A 16,477-nucleotide genomic window follows, 5' to 3' on the forward strand; every position below is an offset into this window, starting at 1 on the left:
ACGTGCATTTAGTCACTGTTTAAAACGAATGTCACCTACTTTTCACTTAAATGTGTGTAATGTGTAGCTTTGGTCAGTTCTGATGAATGCCCAAGTGTTATTAGAAACAGACAATGAGGCTTAAGAGGAGTGACTTTTACTTTGAAAAATAAGTTGCATTGGTAAAACATTTTCACACATGTAAAAATAAATAAATAAATAAATAGGGTGAGGGCTGTTTTAAGCAATTTTAAAAAGTATGTAAAAAAAAAAAACTTGTATTTTGGACATACATTAAATTTATAAACAACTATGTAAGATTGATTAAATAATAATCAATCTTACATAGTTGTTTATAAATTTAATGTATGTCCAAAATATATATATAATATATTTAATATATATATAATATATTTGTTAAATTTATTTCTAAACTCAACTGACTTTTGTCATTAGTCCACAAAAAATACCCCCATTAAACAAGGAACGTCCCTGGACGTTCAAAATAGGTCTAAAACTAGTCTGTCCTTCAAGGACATATTTTAAACGTCAATGGACGTCCAAAACCCATCTTAATAAGTTAGTTAAGTGGTGACCAATCGATACCGTCAGTGGATGTCCAAAACGCGTTTTATACAAGTAATTTATTTTGGGAGCAATTAATAAGGTCAATGGACGTCCAAAATACGTCTAATAGTCGTCTTTTCAATGTCTGTGTTTGGACGTGTTTTCAACTATCATTTTCAACCTTAAGAGAACGTTGATTAGACGGCAGTCATTACGTTATTTCAACGTTGAATCAACAGCTAATTGTTTACTGGGAATGCTCTCAATCTCCTTTGAATTAAAAAATGAAATCTAAAATGTAGCATATTTGCAATTAAATATTTGATATTTAGGGATTAAAATCCCATTTTTCTATAACTGTAAGGTGTTTCCTAAGTACTGAGCATGAACAAAGGGGAGTTAAGTACAGTTACATCCTATAAACAATAATAAGATTAATCTATTAATGTAAGTTGAGTCTTTTTAATGAAGCACGTCCATATTCTGCTTTCCTTACAGTTATCAGACAGATTTGTACATGTAAATTTGCATTTCTCACTCTCTTAGAGCCTGCATTTGTAATGCACACAGGCATGGTCTCTCTCTCCCATCATGCACTCTTTTAAAACTATATCACTGTAATTACTCTGAATGGACAGTGTAACACGTGGCTCCCTGGATCTTTATGGCACTTAATCGACGTTTAGTGCTGTGGAAGGCTGTGGAACACACTCTCAGCTTACTGTAGGACATCACACCCTCACACTTCAACACCACACACCCTCTGTCTCAGCATTTAGCCCTGGGCTCTGTCCACTGGGCTCCAAAACCTTCTACAGGAAATGAATTGTGGGAAATTCACATTAGGGCTGAACTGTTTGGGTAAACATGCTCAATGCCAAGTGTAAGCTAGTGGGGTATGGATCCGCTGCCTGCTGTTGAGTTCAGTTTTTGTATGAGCAGCTATTCACAACTTTCTGACCATGTAGTGTTCATGTTTTAGCAATACTTATCACTAGGGGGCTGCCTAAACCTCATCGCCATCACTGGCAAAAAAAATCGGTGTTATTTCCCCATAAAGTACATTGAGCTTGTCAACATAATGTGAATATAAACTGTGAATACATTATGTATAACCTGCACAATACCCAACGAGAAATTATAGTTGTTCTAATTATGTCTAACCACTGTGTGATGGCTGTGTTTGCATATTTTGTTACAGTGAAGCTAATGTAGACATAGATTGACTTGTTTAGTGTGTGCATGGTATGTTTATAGCGATTATTCAGTTGCCATGGAAACGTTTCTAGCAAAGCTGTTTTCAACTCCTTGGCCCTGTCATAGCTGTCAAATGACAATATAAGCCCCCACAACAGACAGATAGAAGAGGGGGAGGGTGCTGGTTGATGCACATTAATAGCACTAATCTCAAATATAATGTGAAAGGAGAAACGTGACACAGCCATACTACCTCTAATGCTCTTTACTAACAGACCAAGCATCCAAGCAGTATTTGGGCTTGACATATGACCATGAAGACTGGCAGAGCCTTATCCACCACACAAGTCTCCCAGATGGTGGATACTGCCTCTGCCTGTGTCAATGATTATACGCAAGACACAGACACACATACATCACCCAAAACATAAATAACAGCCCTCCTTGACATGAACAACCCCAAACAACCTTATAAACCCTGCAAAATACCCCGCTAAACTGGCTGATGGGGCTGCTAGGCATGCTGAGAGCCAAAAAGCAGGCACGCAACATTGATGTGATGTATTTTTTTATTGGATTCTGGTCACGACATCACGAACTAAATAACCAGTTTTCAACATTAAAAACTTATGCGAGATTTTGGTTGTGAACATAATGTTGAAGTGCAACTTGAAATTGGAGACATTTTAAACGGTAGGCTGAATTTTGGTTGGTGTTACAACTATCCATCCATCCATCCATTATCTGTAACCGCTTATCGAAATCAGGGTCACGGTTGGTCCAGAGCCTACCTGGAATCACTGGGCGCAAGACGGGAATACACCCTGGAGGGGGCGCCAGTCCTTCATAGGGCAACACAAACACTCACACAGCCACTCACACACTCTCACCTACGGTCACTTTTGAGTCATCAATCCACCTACCAACGTGTTTTTGGACTGTGGGAGGAAACCGGAACACCCGGAGGAAACCCACGCAGACACAGGGAGAACACACCAAACTCCGCACAGACAGTCACCCGGAGCGGGAATCGAACCCACAACCACCAGGTCCCTGGAGCTGTGTGACTGCGACACTACCTGCTGCACCACGGTGTTGCCCGTGTTACAACAAAAAATTCGCTAAAAAATTTGGATGCAGTTTCCATTTTCATATGCCTAGAGATTTCATGGCTTTGCCATAAAAAAGAGCCAAAATTTACTTGGTGATTTTGGGTGAGGATGTCGCATGGACATCAGGAAAAATACACATAAAAATCTTCCAAATCCAACCATATTTCGACAGTTGGTTGACGTTGAGAAAAGATATTATCTCAACATCTTTCAGCTGACCTGTGCCCACAGGGCAGAAACATCACCAGGGTAACTACATAAGCATCTTTAACAACACAGTGGCAGACTCTGCAAAAGCTACATTGTTTAATCAAAGAATATCTGTATTAAAATTTGAGGATTAATCTGGACGATTTACAGGCCAAAGAAATCCTACAGAATGAATAAAAAGGTCACAGGTACAATGTTCATATGAGTGTTACACCACAGACATCACACTCACTAACACACCACACAGTCATTAGGGCTGTATAAATATAGTAATACATTATCACATATTTGTGTTTTGCAATACTGCATCAATTATCAAAAACACAGTATCGATTTTAATGAACGGTTTTCATGCAAAGATTTGTGGCAGATAGTGGTTGATTTTGTGTTGTGTTTAAACTCCCAACCGCTAGAGTGCACTGTTGTACTCCACGACTTGGTAAACAAGAGACTTAAAGGAACACTATGTAATATTTTTACCTTAAAATGGCAGTTTCTGAAACTTTGTGGTGCTTCACTGACCTGTAATAGGAGAACAGTGTCTGTGTCACTGCTACTCTTGGCTCAGCACTGCAGCTTTTGGAGGAGGGTAGGATACCACCCCCTCAATACCATTCCCTTCAGTACAGTGCTGTAAATATGAATTAAATCAGGGGAGCCCCAGGAGCAAAAAACCAAAATAACACCTACCATTTACGGGCGCAATGTTAATATGAGCATTAGCAAATCAATCTGAGTGTACTGCCCCAGTTTGGCTAAAACTAATAGACCTAGACCGACCTCTGCAGTATACACAGCCAAGTTTTGGCTTATTTTGGATTCCACAAAAAGAAGTCAATGCAAACTACATACATTTTTCTTAAGGACTAATTCAAACAAATTTCTTTTGAGACATTTTACATTTAAATTCCTTTCTTCCAATTGCTTAAGAAGTAGAGTTATGTTGAATGTTAAAGAAACTATGCATTTTCTTTTTATTAACTACTTGAGACAGAAAGTGCTTGCAGTTATTTACGTAAAATTATTTAACCCTTTGTGGTCTAAGGACATTTTCTCAATTTTCTGAAATTCGTCTTAAAAGTACTTGTATTATAATATATTGCCCGTTAAGAGAGGCCCATGTGACCTAGAGCATGTTATGAAGAGACAATCTGTCTCTTACTCTGAAAAACTTAAATCCGATTTTAGATAATCTTTATATTTCTTATCAAAACATTCGTTTACTCGTGTGGATGAATTGTTTTGGTGATTGAAATAGTTTTATCAGAGTCTTAAAAACAAGCGAATCCACCAGTTAGACACGGCGAGTGGCAGAGGAGGCGTGTCTTAAGCTTATACATGGGCTTGTAACTCGGAATGTACAGTATCGTGTACAGTCACGATAACATGTAATCGAAAGAGCAGTTTCTGCACATTCACAGAGTGTTTGAACTGTATTTCTGCGCTGTGCTATCACTAAGATATTAATAGAAACATGAATGGTCATTGACGCTCCGGCACGTTGTTTGTCCCCAGACGGTTAAGTAAAAATAAATAGAAATCAGTGTTGCACATGGATCTCCCTCTGTTCTGATTAATAGAAAAAGTGCATCGTTATCCACACAGATTTTACGCTTATGGTGGTTTGTGTCTTAAACCATGTCACTTTTACTAAAAATTGCAATATATCGCCTTGCCCAAAATATTGCAATACATCACAATATATCAAATCATATCCCCTGTATGTGACCTGTTTCCCATATGTAACATATCGCCACATTCTTCACAGCCCTAACAGCCATGACTCATCTATTATGAGGTTTGTTATTTCACTAGCACTAGGCAGATTGGCACAGGACTACCATTAGGAGCTCTGGGTCCAGCCAATAATAGAGGACCATTCAAAATTATCACTGTCAGACTGTAAACACTACACAATGTGTTGAAGCATTACAGTATAACTGGGTAAATATATTTATATAATAAAAACGAGCATTCACAAATTGCTCTCTCTTAGCAAGCAAAAAAATAAACTGTTGCTCATCACTTTATCCCAACATTTGTAAGAGAATGTTCAACCAGTTCAAACAGAATCAGCAAGTTTGCAGTTCATAATATAAAACAATTTTCAGGGAGTCACAGGTGCTGCATGTCCATGACCATGAAGGCCTGGGGTGGTTTTGTTTGAGAAATTGTCATCCTTCCATGAGGTACATAGCCATAAGGGCTTGAGAGTACTCTGGAAAACCATGGTCATTTATCACATTCTGCTACTGCATCAAGACATGGAACCTGAAACTGTATCATGCAAAGAGAAAGCCATGTATTAATTTTACGCAGAAATGCTGGCAGGTTCTGAGTCTGAATTCATGTGAAATATACATTAGAAAAATGTTCTGTGGGCAGATGAGTCCAACGACATAATGTGCCAAAGACGAAAAACACCATCCAGACAGTTATCAAGAAAGAGTGCAATAAACAGCCTCTGTGACGGCAAGAGGGGCATGTCAGTGCCCACAGCATGTGTGATCCTCATATATCATATAGCAGACAACATCAGTCTCTGACAACAGCAAACAGACTGTTGAGCAGGCTAAGCCTTGTATACAGCAAGAATGGGCAAAAATTACATTTCCAAAAACTAACAATTCATAAATTCAGTTCACAAATAAATAAAAAGTATAATTAATTGATTTTGCAGCAGGAATCAATTTCTAAACTTGTTTTTTTACCAAAAAGATATAGGTTCATGTCTTAAAACACCAAAAACCTTTTCTTTGTCCTTTTATCAGTTAATTAAATGTTCAAGTAAATTAATAAACTACATATTTCAGTTTTGGGAAGTGTCCCATCTTTCCTGGGGTTTATATAAACACCGCACACACCACAGGTTCACACTGGATAAATTACTGTGTCAATTACTGTACCTCTTCAAATAAACTTAATCCGGCTCCAATGGGGCCTTATAGAATAATGCTGCCAGTAAAAGCATTTGGACACTTAAGAGAATCTGGCTGGTTGTGTTCCAAAAGTGATGAGTAAATGACACTGGCTACATCTCACCACTCCCAACCTCACCTGACCTTCAGCGGTTGCCCTACTCCAACCTAGACCCAAGAACAGCTGTAACCTTGACGACAGCATGTCCAATCAGCATGTACTTCCATGCTTTGAGTCAGTCACGTATTTGAGATCAGATGTCTTGTGTACACACTTCGGTACACAAACCAACCCTAGCCTTGTATTGGCTGCTGGACAACATGTTTACTTTTGTAACACTTTGCTCTTGTAGTGTAGCGCACACACTTTGTGTGACTTTAGGTAGGTTAAGTCAGTAGTGAGAGATTCCCTACTTACTTTGTAAGATACCCTGTGTGGCAAAAGGCTGTTCTATCAAATGCCAATCCTGTTGATCAGTAGTGTCTGTATCAGAAGTAGAACCTCTGTCTTCTTCATCCAGCTCAATTTAGCACAATTATTTAAGTAGTAGTACATTTTGCAGTATTGGTTGAGAAAGGATATGCTTATCATTTTAATAATCCAGTAACAATAATAAATTTCAGCACAGTGTTTACACAAACTTGAACCTGCTTTATGATTGAAGTCTCTTGCACTCACTCTTGTACATACCACCATGTTCTAGTTAGAGTGGAGGCCCTCAAGGGGAGCTAGAGCTTTCCTCTTTGTTGTAGCTTTTGTTAGTTTACTGCTCATTGATTTCTCAATATCTATATCTTTCCTAAGAACATTGTCTGCAGAAATTATTTATGGAATTAACATATTAAAGTCATGCTAACTTAGCTTCTGTCTTCAACTTCCATTAAGTAATACTTGTGACTGATGACTTCAACATTTAACATGTCATACTTCATATTTCAACAGTGTGAAATATGTATTATACATCCTTCTCCTTCATATTCCCAGTGTGAACACTAAAAGGACACTACAGGTTCAACACAGAGGCCTGGGTTGTCTTCTGTACCTTGTGAGGTGGGCTTCCTGTGTTCCTCTTGGAATCCAAGCTTTTATTTATTTTTTTGGATTACAACTTGTTAGAGCATGACCTCACAAATCAATAGTATAATAAAAACAGGCCTGAATGACCACCTTTATCTCATGTTTCTAAGTAGCAGTTAAAAAAAAAAATCAGAACATCATTCGATTTCTGACAATACTTTAGCACACAGGGGAGTCTCTCTCTCTCTCGTCTGGAGTCCAGACTCTTTTTCTCTCTTTTATTTCTGTGTGAGCCTCTATTAAAGAGAGGGGAGGAGAAGAAAGGAGGAGAAGTGAGGAGAATGACTGGCAGTCTTCTCTGTGACAATAGCCCAAATGACAGCCATATTAAACTTGTGTTGAATTTCATCCCCAGACGGACAGATTTATTTTCTGCTTCTCTCCACAGCAAGGCACACACAGAGTGGAAGAGATTGAGGACAGTATTGAGCAAGAAGCGGAAGATTGGCAGAGTGAGAGAGAGAGAGTGCATGTGAGAGAGAGAATGAACATAAGAAAGAAAGAAAGAAAGAAAGAAAGAAAGAAAGAAAGAAAATGAAAATACAGCTGGTTGGTGCATAATAGCATTTTTATTCATTTTGAGTGTACATGACTGTGTGTATGTGGAATTTTTTTATCAGATCAAGGTGTCATTCAAAAAATGACTGACAGGTGAAAGCCCCACCCACCAGAGCCTTCTTCCAGCTTAGTGGAGATAAGGTCAGGTCATCAGCACTATATCCACGAGGCACCAGTCAGAGACTAACATCACCACCCAGAGTTAATGGATTCAGCTGAAATGGAAATCAATCTTCTGAGAAAATAAAAGCTTAAATAATTGTTTTTCTTTTATTATTCTTTAATTAAATGTGGCTATGTTTTGAAAAAAAAAAGTAAAAAATAAATCCCATATTACTGAATATCAAATTCTGCTTGGAATTAATTAAAATGTGTATTCGGCTATTTTAAAATGTATCCAGTACAAAGAGAAAACCTCTCTAGAATCTTTTCTATAGATCCCCCCACTCTGAAGCAGCTGCACATGATCTTAAAGCAACTAAATATCCCAAATGTACTGGGCTGTGAATCAGTAGAACTGCATTCTGAAGTGTTCATCCGTTAATTTTCAGGGTTTCAGTTATGATCCAGTGAGTTCTAAATCCCCATATCAGGGTCTGATCCCATTTCTGCTGCTGTGGCTAAATGTGATTGAACGGAATGTATTACTGGTGCAAATGGGAATGAACTCTATTAATACCCATTATTAAGAAGAAATTCTGGATGAGCAGGCCTCCAAAACCTTTTGGCCATATATCTTACAAGGTAGATACGCCAGCTGTAGGTTTCTGCACAGTCTGAAAACTCCAGTTACTTGTTTTGTAACAGGTGTTGCACTGAGTTTAAGTTTCATAATGAATGAGCCAATGGAAATGGCCCAAAAATACAAGGTTAAAGAAGTTTCTTCCACCTCTTGGGAAATTAATAACAGTGACAACATGCTTTTTCACATTACAATGAGAATGAAGAGGTTTCTTAAAGTGCCTGGCTTATTTCAGCACAGAGTCATTCAGAAAGCACAAGATTTCCCAAGCTTTTCCAAAGCAATGACTTTGCATCCAGCTGTGAACACGATCTCCACACCTCACTGGACAAATAAAACCAGAAAAGAAAGCAAACAGAAACACACACACGCGTACACACAAATGTCAGACGTATCCACATTGCTCATATTCACACTGACACACTAAGAGAGATGAAGCACCCTTCTTGAGAACATTTACTAATTAAGTCCACTAATTAATTCTCATTTACTAATGGCACTTCCATCAAACAAGTGCACTACTCAGTAGGGAAGGCCATTCGTAATTCAGCGCAGTATTACAGGGTTGCAATTAAGTTTTCCCATCTGACAGCTGACATGATTAACAAGTCACCCTCTCATTGCTATGCTGAGCACATCAGGCAAAAATGCCTCACGTCAAATGGAGAACAGGCAGGTGAAGGGCAGATAACGGAGAGTTCCGCATTCCTGTCCAGATTGCAAAAAAAACATCCTTCATATTCAAGCAGGCCCTTTCTAAATGAGCAGCAAAATAATGCCGTTTACATTTCTCACAACGATGAAAGAAACATTTAAACCGACCCCTCCTGAATGAGGTCTTAAATTATTTTGCAGCTCCTAACTCTCTACTGGATTAAAGCAGCCCCATCCTGTATCAGATGAATCTAACCCCAGACAAAAGCAAAGCTAAGCTCCACAGGCCAAGGCCCTGCAGTTTAGCTCCGGTAATGAAATCGGGAAATCTTTTTAATGATATTGCTTTTCATTCTACACAGAGATGACGGTAAGCCAGGGGAGGAAAAAGTTGAAAGCACCTACAATTCATTCAGTTAGGAAAACAAAAGCACCCTGGCTTTTCATTCCACTCAAACAAAAGGATTCTCCACCATTTATATGCAGATGTAATTTCTGGGCTGTCAGCTAATGTTCAGAAACCAAAATCATGTTGAGCTAATGAGGGGGGGGGGGTGGTTGGGTAGTCCACACCTACAGTGGAAAACAAAGGACAAAACAGACAAAAATAGCCATATCCTGCAGTCGATTGGCAAGACACATTTAAACATGCCTCTTCAGTGCTTCGTGGGATGACAGAAAGGTTTGTGTTTGTTGGAAAATACGCCCTGTCTATCAATAAATGTTTAGCCCTTGATATAAACCAGTCAATTATTACATTAAATCCACCTGCATTGTCCATTTTAAGCACATTAAACTCCACATACAGGTGTGTTTTGTATTACATACTGTACTCCAGATGTTGCTTTGCATACTATTAGCCCTATTTTGTCCTGCTTTTCATCCTGCCCCTTGACAGGTGACATTGTAATGAGATAATCCATGTTATTGGCCTCACATGTCAGTGGTTTTAATGTTGTAGCTGATCAGTGTATATTAGCACTAATTGCTTTCCCTAATCTTTCTTCCATTATCAGTTTCCTTAGTCTTATACGTACATTGGCTTTATCTGGCAATAACCTGATGAATCTTGGTATTTATGAACCGTGTATGACATGAAATTGTTGGTTAAAAACAAAAAAGAGAAGCACATAATCGGGTGATCTTAACAACAAAGGGTTTCATTAGATGCAGTGTGAACTAAAACTGTGAATTGACCCTTTAACCCAAATATTCCTCTGAGAAAGTAGATAGCTGCAGATCAACTTACTCCTAATCTCCAGAACTGGCCTTTGGCCCAGATCAATCACGGTTAACTTACACCCAGCCGGCACAGTTAAATTTCCTCACATCACTCAGAGAAATGGATACCTTCCCCTTGCTTTTTTGCCACATAAATCTTGATTTAGGGTAGTGTTCAAGGTCGAGGCCATACGTTGTGTTTGTGGGCTTTTTTTCTGTGCTTTGAAGCCTCTGGGGTATGACAGTAAGATGGCATGAATGAAAGCACTGAGTCTTAAAAACACACTCACGCTGGATACCACTGTGTGGAAGCTTGTGCAAACATATTGTTACATGCACAAGCTTAGTTTTACATGAAGACATCTTGAAAGAAATCACTGGAAATGTCCCCTGCATGCTAGAAGCACAACAGTAGGTCCGCCTGCAAATTTAATATCACACACCGTTCTAAGTGGCCCATTGACTGTCAATAACACCAAATGTTCTCTGCATATTGTGGAAGAGGGAATAAAAGATAAGTGACACTCAGGTCACCTGCATCTGCAATTATCCAAGGAGAGGTCAGTCCAGTGCCATTAAAACCAATGAGCTGATTTCAGTAACACTGAAGCCTGGTGATTTTCTGCCTCAGAGGAAGCAGGTGTTCGCCAAAGAACAAAAGCATTAATCACACAACCCCCATTAGTTTCATTGGAACATTTGAGCTTCAGATGTTCACAGCTACTTTCAGAAAGTGCTCACATCTGCCGAGCAATAACACAACCAGTATACGACATTTACAGTGACATTTATGCTGACCAAATAAAACTAAAGGTGTTCTGGTATTTTTGGTTTTATTGTTTTCCATAATCCATATTATATATAGAGGGGGTCCTCGACTTTAATCTGTTTCTACGTCGCGTTGTAAACCGATTTTCGGTGTAAGTCGGAACATACGCACATACTGTACGTAAATAACATACTGTAAGCACTTATCCTATCCTAACACCTATCCTCCTCGGTCCCGAGCCGCGTAACCGTGTATTCTTCCGCCGCGCACACCACACATGAAGTTCGTGTTACGACGTTTACGACGCAAAACCGCTTAAGTCGAAACAAGGCTTTATACAGTAAATGGGAGATGTGTCGTAACCACGAAACATCGTAACTCGGGACTAACGTAACCCGAGGACCTCCTGTATATATAATTTTTTTTACCTGCAGATAATGTAGCCAGAATGTACACATTTCAAGTACATTAAAGGCTGAAAAACTCTAAACTAGTTTAGAAAGGCTACAAATTATTTTAAAATAGTTTATTAATTTCTTTTGGTATAACCTTATATTGGATGTGCCATCAACATATTAGAAGCTAAATAATGGATGCATTGCACTCTAAACCTGGACCAGAATTCTAAAAACAGCTGTTTTTATACAGCATTGTCAATGATAAGTTACGGCCTAGTTTACAAGCAATGTATAACAAGGATTTTTATGGGTCAAACACCACAGCCATAATTTGCTTTCTTTTCCTGACTGCAGTTTCTATCTGCTAGTCACTTTAAAAAATACATTTATTTTACTACTAGCAGTGCAATTTACTTGCAACTAAGTTGACAAAGGAATGTATTTAAACTGACACTGAAAATCTGGCATGAAGTAATAAGCGCGTTTGGACTGTTTTACATTTTCACACAGCAGACATTTAAGCTGATTGTAAGCTTTTGAAAATTTACAACAAATGGTGTGAGTAATATGCAGCAGGGTAAAAACAAGGGATTAGAATTTGATCAGGCTTATCATACACCGAGCCACTCAAATCTTGCCTGGATTCTTTACCAGTCTTTCAGGTCAGGCTTTCAAATAAATTGGAAAAAAAAAGGTAAAATAAGTGACCTCACATTAGACAAGTCCAAACCTTCATTCAACACAATCCCATGAAAGACAACTTGGAGCAATGTTTATGGAGGATGATGATGCCCTTTAGTCCACAGCTAATGAAGGAGCAGTTGATGAAGTTAGTGGGGACAGAGGGATGGATGAAGGGTTGGATGGAGGGTGAAGGTGAGGGGCAGACCCACCCTGGTGGTGTTGATCACTGCAAACAGAGGTAGAGCTGCTCTGTCCGGGGGATGGTTGGGTTGGCTGAGCAGGTGGTGCCTCGGCCGCCTCCACCAATGGGGAAGTGGTGTTGAGTTGACCCACAGGAGGCGGCCACGGTAGGTCCTTTATCACTTTAATCTCTACTGCAGGGCCGGAGAGAGAGAGGAAGAGAGCAAGAGAGAAAGAGAGATAAAGGGGAGGAGAAAAAGCAGAGGAGGGGAAAGAGAACAAGAAAGTGAGTAAAGGCAAATGCTAGAGGTTAGTTAAATCAGGGAAATCTGGAAACTGGAAAAAGGAAAATGAGCAAAGGTGAGTTTGTAAAAGACTCTCTCTCTCAGATTTTCTCACTCCTTCACTGTGGGATTATGTCTGGATTAGATTAACCAACATTAATTACTGAAGCGGTCTTTACTCTTTAGGATATCACAAAGAACACAAAAATCAGAGACTAAAATAAAGATCCCCCAGAGCATGATTCTGGATCAACTGTGGGAGTTATTTGAATCTGTCTCAGAACACTGAGCCCTACATGTGTTCCCTGCACCACTGCACCAGTCATTAAAGAAACAAAGCACTGTGATAGTAGCTGCATGAGGGCGTCTAAAGGAGAAATACACAATCTCTAGTCAAGCGAACTCAAAACTACTTCTTGTGTAATGAAACGAAGAGAAAACCATTTCTTTCTGTTATTTGCCACTCATCGTCCTGTTGAGCTTCAGGCCAGACTAAGTCACACATAAGAGAGCTCCTGAGACACATGTTCAGTTCCACGCAAGATTCAAGAAACAGCAGTTTATTGTATTGGGTTTTTCCTTGGCATCCAGGTAATCCCAAATATATTCAGTGACGCTTAGGTCTCGGCTCTGGGGGACATTACTTTGTCATGAAACAACAAAAACTTATTTCTTTAAACTGCAAATTTTCTTCTTTTGTATCTATTTCCTTTACTTTCTTTTTGACAGGTCCATGTCCTTTCAGACCCATAGTGTTGTGTTGATTGGTCTTTTCGCAGGGGACGAATGAACTGAGGCACCTTTGGACTCTCAAAGATGAAAGACATAAAAGTCACTCATTCTCATTCTCACTCAGACTCTAATATGTGAAACTCACAATTTCCCCCCATTTCTTTTCTTTCTTTCTTTCCCATTCCTTAAAACTGATTATCACACAATACACAATTCACATGGTTAAAGTCACTGTGAATAAAACACTAATTTAAGAACAATACTCCTGTAGACTCTCCTTTATTTGCTATCCATATTTAATTATAGTTATCATTTAACATTCTACAGGTTATGGAAGCAAAAACTTACACAAGCTACCCACTCAGCATTGTCAACCTCCAGGATGTTACAAGAAATAACAGAACTGCTGTTGAAGGTGAAATAAAGCTGCTGGTTGGTTTACTGCAGTATTGAACTGCACTGTGTTTTACAGGCTGATCAAGTGACTCCTCCATAGCAAGCTTCTAAACAGCGAGTTATGGACTTGTCCTTGTCCCGCTGAGGGGCACGGTGGTGGCAGCGCCATAGCGTATGTAAATAAATGGATCTATATGGCGTGTGGTGAGGAGCGAGGCTGAACTCTATTGTCAGCAATCCTGGCCCACGCTATTATCACACTGACGGTCATGACGGCCATTGTTAGAGAACAGCTCGCTCAGGATGACAGCGGTTATCTCCTCCCTGCTGGAGCAGGACAGAGCTAGCCAGTCAGAGAGAGGTCAGCGGTTCTGAAGGCTAATATTATAAGTTCTTCTAGCCGGGTGAGGCTGGGGGCTGCCAGCAGCCTGACTAAAGCGCTAATTCTCATCCACCATTGCAGATTAGTGTGTAATTGTTTTGGGAGAGGGGAGCTCTGCACTTTTTCCCCCGCAGAAAGACTGAGAAGTCAATTCGTGCAGGGCAGTGGCAGCTAAGCTGAAATAGTAATGAGATGAACTGTCACACTTTTGCTTCTCCCCACTGCAGGTGGAGTGAATCAAGTGGCAGTCTTTCAAACAACATCTTTCAACAAGATGTTGCTTTTAAGTAAAGCCTTTATTTAGATTTGCTGCCTTTTGAGAGACGACTGGCCTTGCCGCTATGAAGCAGAAATGTAGTCTTCTCCAGTGTGGGAGGAAAGGGCACAAACTAACCTATGTACTACACTATAGGGGGGTACTTTTGTACTCAGTAGGTTAAGGTCCAGTTTGTTCAGAAATTAGTTCAGCTAATTTTGCCAGAAAGTGCACTGTATCAATAATGTTTGTGAGACTGCAGAGGTTGGGTCTGCTATGACTTTGGAGATACCATTAGAGAGACCATGGCATCAACTGCAATCTTTTCAGCGTCAGTTCCTAGGTTAAACACTAAAATAAGCAAAATTCATTCATTCATTCATTATCTGTAAGCGCTTATCCAATTCAGGGTCGCAGTGGGGCCAGAGCCTACCTGGAGGTCCTTCACAGGGCAACACAGACACACACACACATTCACTCACACACTCACACCTACGGACACTTTCGAGTCGCCAATCCACCTACCAACGTGTGTTTTTGGACTGTGGGAGGAAACCGGAGCACCCGGAGGAAACCCACACGGACACGAACACACCAACTCCTCACAGACAGTCATCCGGAGTGGGAATCGAACCCACAACCTCCAGGTCCCTGGAGCTGTGTGACTGCGACACTACCTGCTGCGCCACCGTGCCGCCCTCAAATAAGCAAAATGCCTTTCAGAATCAGAAAGTGTCGTGCTGTTACAGTAACATAATTAAGCATTAATCATTTATTGGGAACTTTTTTATTATTATTATTTGTGAGGAAATTAAACATATTAGAATAGATACACTAGCCTTATTTTGATGTGTAATAAACCTAGTATTAGAATAGTTAATAAACATAATAAAATTATTATTTATTATTGTTTTTTAATTAGGATCTATTAATTTTAATTAATCACAACAGTCTTTCTCTGTTAGTAGCACAGTAAACTGGAAACAATGTTATGCAATAATTTTAAAAAGCCAGTGTTTTTGGCCAGTGTTCATTGGTGTTCCTCCAACGTACCCAGAGTTTACTATTATTATTATTATTATTATTACTATATTTACTACTACTACTACTATTATTATTACTTATATTTTATTCATTTTTGTGTGTGTGTGCATTCTGTGTGTGTCTAACATGGTTCAGCCAAACGTAATAATGTTTACATACCACTAACAGATTCTGAACATAAGCTTGGACTGGATGTAAAGCTCCTCACATTCGGAACATCATGCTGAACTTTGGCTGAGCTCTCTGCTGTGGCTTTGAGAGTTATGTAGATCACTAGCCTTACCCTGAATATGACACTCTGTCCTTTCCCTGAACCAATCAGCAGCTCAATGCCAGTTGGGACAGACCCTGCATGGATAAAATGCCTGCTGTATGTTCCCAAAACTCCCTTGAGGCAAAAAGCTGAGTGGAGGAAGAGGGACGTTATGTTATGCTGTCCTGTCCTGGTTTGAGCCTGATCTGGATGAGCTGCAGAACTGGTCGTGTAATCCAGATGTAGGACACAGTCGGTTGCAGAGCGTTCTCTATTTCACACCCTCATTCATGCCTGACAGAGTCTTAATTACGAGACTTGGACAAGATTTAACAGGATAGAAAAGAAGATGAAGGAGGAAAAAAAAAAATAATGGTCTGATGTTAACAGGCTTAAGCTTGGCTGAGTCTGAGAAGTCCGATAGGGATTTTATTAGCCACTGAAATAATGTAGTCACATTATGATGATGTGCTAAAAGAAAATCTAATAGTGATATGCCACGATGAAAGAAGTGGAAACAGAAGACACAGTTCTTTGGCATTTGAATGATTTAATGTAACAGTGATGAATTCAGTGCTGAATGTATGTCAAAATACATAGATTGTATAACACCAATGGAAGAGCACAGAGCAACAAGACTCTCTTGGAAACTCTTGAGTAGCTGACCCTAATGTGGCCATCTCTACTAGAGGGGTATGAAGCACCCTAACACTGTGCTGCAGATGTGATGGAGCTCCATCAAATACATCTTGGACGAGCCGGAGTACTATGTGTGATCCAGCACTAATCATCCAACACTAATCACTGAACACAGTAATGCTCCCATGGCTAAATGCCTTAAAAATCCATCATAAGAGAGAATC

At 39.6% G+C, this 16,477-nt stretch overlaps 1 protein-coding gene across 1 annotated transcript in view; it reads right to left on the reverse strand.

Annotated features, from left to right (window-relative positions):
- LOC136709993 (SH2 domain-containing adapter protein F-like) overlaps window positions 1-16,477 on the reverse strand; it is a 52,974-nt gene that overhangs the window by 15,521 nt on the left and 20,976 nt on the right. Inside the window, exon 4 of the mRNA XM_066685598.1 lies at window positions 12,297-12,461. Within this exon, the coding sequence (XP_066541695.1) occupies window positions 12,297-12,461 (165 nt within the window). The remainder of the gene's footprint in view (window positions 1-12,296; window positions 12,462-16,477) is intronic.

Source organism: Hoplias malabaricus, chromosome 11, assembly GCF_029633855.1.
Source record: "Hoplias malabaricus isolate fHopMal1 chromosome 11, fHopMal1.hap1, whole genome shotgun sequence".
Taxonomy (NCBI): Eukaryota; Metazoa; Chordata; class Actinopteri; order Characiformes; family Erythrinidae; genus Hoplias; species Hoplias malabaricus.